The sequence below is a fragment of the Puntigrus tetrazona genome, chromosome 9, assembly GCF_018831695.1.
Source record: "Puntigrus tetrazona isolate hp1 chromosome 9, ASM1883169v1, whole genome shotgun sequence".
Taxonomy (NCBI): domain Eukaryota; kingdom Metazoa; phylum Chordata; class Actinopteri; order Cypriniformes; family Cyprinidae; genus Puntigrus; species Puntigrus tetrazona.
In genome coordinates, this window is record NC_056707.1 from 16,041,572 (window position 1) to 16,047,124 (window position 5,553).

The following is a 5,553-nucleotide window of genomic DNA, read 5'->3' on the forward strand; positions in this document are numbered from 1 at the left end:
CATAGAAGAATCATATTTGTTTCCCCAAAGGAATCTTTCAGGAAACAGTTCTTAACAGTCCTTTAAAAAAAAAATTAATGAATGAAACTACAGATGCCAATAATAATAATCATAATAAATAATAATAGTAAATAAAAAAATTAAAAAACATTTATGAGTGTAGCTCATCTTCTGGAGAACTTAGAATTTATTTAACAGCTGGTAAACAATATATATATATATATATATATATATATATATATATATATATATATATATATATATATATATATATATATATATATATATATATATATATATATATATATATATATATTAGTATTTTATTAAACATGTCTCTCAATTTACTCCCGTCCTTCCAAACTTCACCTTAAAAATGGATTCGTAACTAAACACTTAATACACTTGAAACTTTTACAACCAATTGCACCACTTTAACACAGGCGTACAACCCATGCGTTTCTGCCAAACACTTGCGTCCGGCTCTAGCCTCAGGCGCGCCTTTCAATCTGTTCGAGAAAGAACTCGCTGAGTGGAAGGAGGGAGAACGGAGGGGGTGGGACGGAGGTGTGACTGTCGCGGATAAGTGCATAAAGTGAATGATTTGTAAGAGGGAGCGAGAGAGCGAGAGAGCGAGACTTTAAAGGGAGCCAGCGGAATGTTATCTCTCAAATCATCAGAGGCACGAGGACCAGCACGCGCGGCTGTGAGGATGGCCGGAGCGACGTTGTCCTAATCCACGGGAAAACAGAAAGGACAGCCTGATCGATCTTATCTGAGGACGCGTGTCCATTGTTATCCACACGCGGGTCAGAGGGCAACACGTCTGCGAGCGTGTGTTATATTTATTTCCGATCTGTAACTGTGCTCGAGGAAATTTCATGATATACCAACGCAAACCTTCGTAGCCGGCCGCGTGGAATTAGTGGCGAGGAAAGTATTGCCTTACTAAAAAAATGCTCTCGCTGATGCTGAAATAAATATTCAGAAAGCACAATGGACAGATGAACATGAATCACTGACCGAAAATTTGGGATTTGAGGGAATAAACTGATTCTCATCCAGTTCACCATCGAGTGAGGTGAGTTTCAAATCGATTTTATAAAATGTTGATTATACTTCCCGCGCGTCTTCGTGTTGTAAATGTCAGTATATTGAATATTAGCTGTAGCATCAGTCTATAAAAAATGGTACGATATTGAAAACTGTCACCTTTTTATGACAACAGCGTCTTAGTTTTGATCCGTTTAACCTGTCGCAACGATTTCTACTTTGTTTTTAGGATTTCAGTTCGATCTTCTAATTAAAGTGGTTAAACGAATGCAAAGAGCTAATCACTGCAGGTTGTCACCTCTTTGATTTTTTTCTTTAAAATTCAAAACAGCAATTAAATGCACATTTTTTTAGCTTTAATGGGTATAGAAATTGTACAGTGCTCGGTTGCATCGCTCAAATAAAATGATCCCGAACGGTATTTAAACAAAAACCAACAGCAAACTAACATTAAACACATTAACCATCTCTTCTTTTTAATGGAATAAATGACTTAAGGCTCCCGCACACTTGTGTCATCTGGAGCTATAGGTTTTGCATTTGCATTCGCGACAGATGGTCAGCTACGACTTTGGTTTTGTGACAATAATTGATTTCCATTAACTTTTGCATGGGGCCGGTGAATATTTATAATCATCTACTGATGGTAATGTGTGTTGAGTGAGCTAAATTGCTAAATGCACGCTGACGGCCATTAACAAACATTTACCAGCACAGAAACCAACAGCCTAGAGTTAAACTTTTAAAACGGAGGAAAAACACAATAATTTAGTCTAGGCATTCTATCCATTTCGAGAGATACAATCGTTGAATTTGTTAGTGAATTATACTTTGTTGTTTTTTTCAGTTATTGCACTGAATCTATAAAAGGCTAACACAGACCTGCGGATTAATATTTGTGTTTATAATAAACAAACAACTCCTTTTTTGTCTAATTCGCCAGGACAGCTAACAATCAGTGCGCTATTGAAGCCTTGATCAAACGGATCTGAAAATGATGCTGAGTCCCGATCAGACGGATCCCGACCTCACCTGGACGCAGCAGGACACGGAATGTCTGAACGTCATGAAGGTGGAGTGTGTGGCTCACGAGCCCTTAGAGGCCGAGGACGGCAAGACTCGCGCACTCGTGCCGGCAGCGCTCACCAGAGAGGAGAAGAGACGGAGGAGGCGCGCGACCGCCAAATACCGTTCTGCGCATGCCACGCGCGAGCGCATCAGAGTGGAAGCGTTCAACGTAGCGTTCGCTGAGCTGAGGAAGCTGCTGCCGACGCTCCCCCCCGACAAGAAGCTGTCCAAGATCGAAATACTTCGCCTAGCTATCTGTTACATTTCTTATCTCAACCACGTGTTGGACGTTTAGACGAACGTTTGCCGTTGCCCTGAAAACAAAACCCTGCGTTGTGTGCGTAAAGAATGCTTTTATAAACTTTGAGAAGTGGCACGTTCCGGCTTTTACGCGAATAGCCTATTTAAAAAAAAAAGAGAGAGAAAAATAGCGGTAACGCTTTATAATTAGGTCCACCTTCAGAAATAGGCTGTGTTTTGTTGTCTGTCCCTATGGATACTAAAAAGGAAATCGGAAGAGAGGGATGGGAACGAGCTTTTTAGTTACCATAAAGCATAGCTAACGAACATTTTAAGCTTATCGCAAGAAGTGAAGCTTGTTGTTTTTGATATTTGAGATAGTTTAGGATAGCTTTTCAAACATTAGCTATCCTGTTCAACATCCCACATCATGAGCGCATTTGTGGCAATAATTTGTTGTGGGGAGATTTGATTTTACATAAACGAAACAAGTATTTATCTTTAGCAACCTTGTTATAAATCAAGTTGGAGACATGTATAGGCTACTTCTGTGTGCTGGAACAAATCGTGACCTTGTTAGCCGTTCATTTATATTTTCTTGTTTATTTATGAAGTAAATTAAGTTATGTGAGTGTCTTTAAAATAGCATATCTAAAGTGTTTACGTATATATGTAAATAGGCTATTTAATGTTTTATTATTATTATTCCTATTTTAGACGGATGTCGCGGAGTTTGGGTTTACTGTTGCTTTTCACTCGCACTTTTTATTGGCAGTTTTCTTAGGAGTAGGAGGGCCTTCGCTGTGTGTGCACTACGGTTATTAATATAATGGTGTTGCTGTTGATGTCCTGTCCTATGATAACGAGAAGCACTTCCCATTGGATAGGATCTATTGCTGTATTGTTTATTTTGTTTACAAAGTGCTCATAGATAGCGCTTTGGGTACCTGACGACTTGGGGTTGTTTAAAAGAACAATTACACTATATCAAAAGCATCAGAATTAATGTCATACAAATAATGTTGCCACAGACACAAAAAGCCTGTTGCCTGCCTTGCAAGTCTACAAGCTACCCATAGACGCTCTCTCTGCTGCGACCAAAAATGATCTCAAAGCAGATTATTTTTCTTTTAGAAGCTATTTATAGAGATTATTTGTTTACGTGATTCTTGTGAACCTTTTGGAAATTTTATAGTGAACAAATTATCTCACATCTGCCTCATATCCAAAGATCACCCTGTTAATTCAGGGTTTTGTCCGTCATTTTGTAGTGGAATAGCCAGTGCACTGGTTTGTATCGCAGTTTTTCATAACTATTTTAGAATAAATAGTACAAAAAAATATTCAACGCCGATTCGTCTGTTGTAATTTTTGTACAAAACGAAATGAAATTAAAGATATTGTGTCAATACGATGTTCTCCGTTAATGTGCTTTCACGCACGTCAGACACCTGCAATGAGCTAACGCTCGTTCGCGTGATAAAATTCACTGTCGTAAAAAAATATTTACCTATTAAAAAGCCATGAAAAAAGACCTTTTCGTGCTGTCGCACAACACATGCACAGTCCGCTCTGCTTACGGCCCAAAGGCGACTTTCTCCCCTGAGAGGAGACAGGTGCTTGTCCAGACGGGCCAAGGCAACCAAATTACGACCCGTCTGCTGCGTCCCGTGGGAAAGAGCAAGAGAGCATGTGCGTGTGTGTGTGTGTACGTGTCCAAGTCTTGGTCATATTTCACGTTAAAGGTTTTTACTCAGCTGATGATGTTGCAGATTTAAGGGTCAGCCTGCCGAGTATCTCAACTTTGATTGTTTCACTCGAACACTAAAGAAATTGTTAGTTTGTGGGAAAAAAGGCTATATTTAAGTTTCAGTATTATACATTTAACGTGCATGACACATCCCAGAAGTTACATTGTGTTCCTTGGGCGAACGGGCTGATCAATTTGTGTGTTTCATGCAGGACGTGAACAAGACTCGTTAGTGGATTATGTAATGAATGACCCTCAGCCCCGCTGTAATGCCATATGTCTGGGTGTGTGTCACGGAGAAGGGTCGAATACATTAGCCTTAAACCCAGGTAGCCAGATTACGTTGACCCTTCATGCAAAGAGCCGATCTGTCGTCTCTACAAGTGTCTTAGAAAAAAAGAGCAAAGATTCAATAAAATCAAGTTAGGCCTATTTATAGTATTTTTTCCATCTGTATGCCTACTGAAAAGTGGTAAAAAATCTATCTATCTATCTATCTATCTATCTATCTATCTATCTATCTATCTATCATCTCTGTCCCGGGTCAATCTGTCAGTTTGGTTAAATTATTTGCGGCCAGATGGAAACGGACGGATGAGAGACAGACGACATTAAGGGTGTTTATAAAGAAAAGACTAGAAAAAAAACTGCTTAGAGGGGAAAACGAGAGTCAGTCTGTTCTCATTAACTCGCGCATAGAAAGTGTCACACTCAGAACAATGCGACCCGGCTGCGCGCGCACTCCCGGACCATCTGTGCACGCGTCAGACATACAATGATCAGATTTTCATCACACAATGACACACTGACACAGTCAGCGCGCATGTGTTGATGCATGCATGAAGATCGCAGATTTGTGAGCTTCCTTCGGATGTTTTCGTGATCGAACGCACCGAGCAGGCAACCGGGGTTTTGTAAGAAAATAAATACATTTTCAAACACAATAAAGTTGCAACAGGCAAACAAAGGTAGTTGGTAACTGTACTAACGCTATTGCATTCAAGAACACAATATCAAGTGTTTTTTTTTTTTTTTATTGTAGTAGGCCTATTCACAGTGGATTCACAATTTTATTTTTTTCACAACTGACACAGTATATATATATATATATATATATATATATATATATATATATATATATATATATATATATATATATATATATATATATATATATAATGCATTTAATAAAATTGTCATAGACACCAATCAGAAACTTTGGGCGTCACTTAGAAATAACAATAAAATAATTAATAAATGACACTTTTAGACACTTTTTTAGTTAAACAAATCATTGTTATATGCGAATAGGCCTATATCATGTCAGCTTACTTTCTTTTTAAATTCCTACGTGTCCAAATAACAAGTAATCATGGACAAATATCATTGTATTCAGTCGTGGTCCTGGGCACCTACAGCACTGCATTTTGGTTGTCTAACAC

General features: G+C 38.5%; 1 protein-coding gene across 2 annotated transcripts; it reads left to right on the plus strand.

The window, feature by feature from the left end:
• The first annotated feature begins 549 nt into the window (after nt 1-549).
• nhlh2 (nescient helix loop helix 2) lies at nt 550-3,709 on the plus strand. 2 transcript variants are annotated; one of them, XM_043248376.1, is made up of 2 exons: nt 550-1,081; nt 1,997-3,709. In XM_043248376.1, exon 2 carries the CDS (start codon nt 2,048-2,050, stop codon nt 2,414-2,416), a length of 369 nt encoding a protein of 122 aa, XP_043104311.1. In that variant the 5' UTR covers nt 550-1,081; nt 1,997-2,047; the 3' UTR covers nt 2,417-3,709. The 2 variants fall into 2 exon arrangements, with proteins under 2 accessions (XP_043104311.1, XP_043104312.1); XM_043248377.1 differs by having other exon boundaries at nt 2,002-3,709.
• Nucleotides 3,710-5,553: the final 1,844 nt, after the last annotated feature.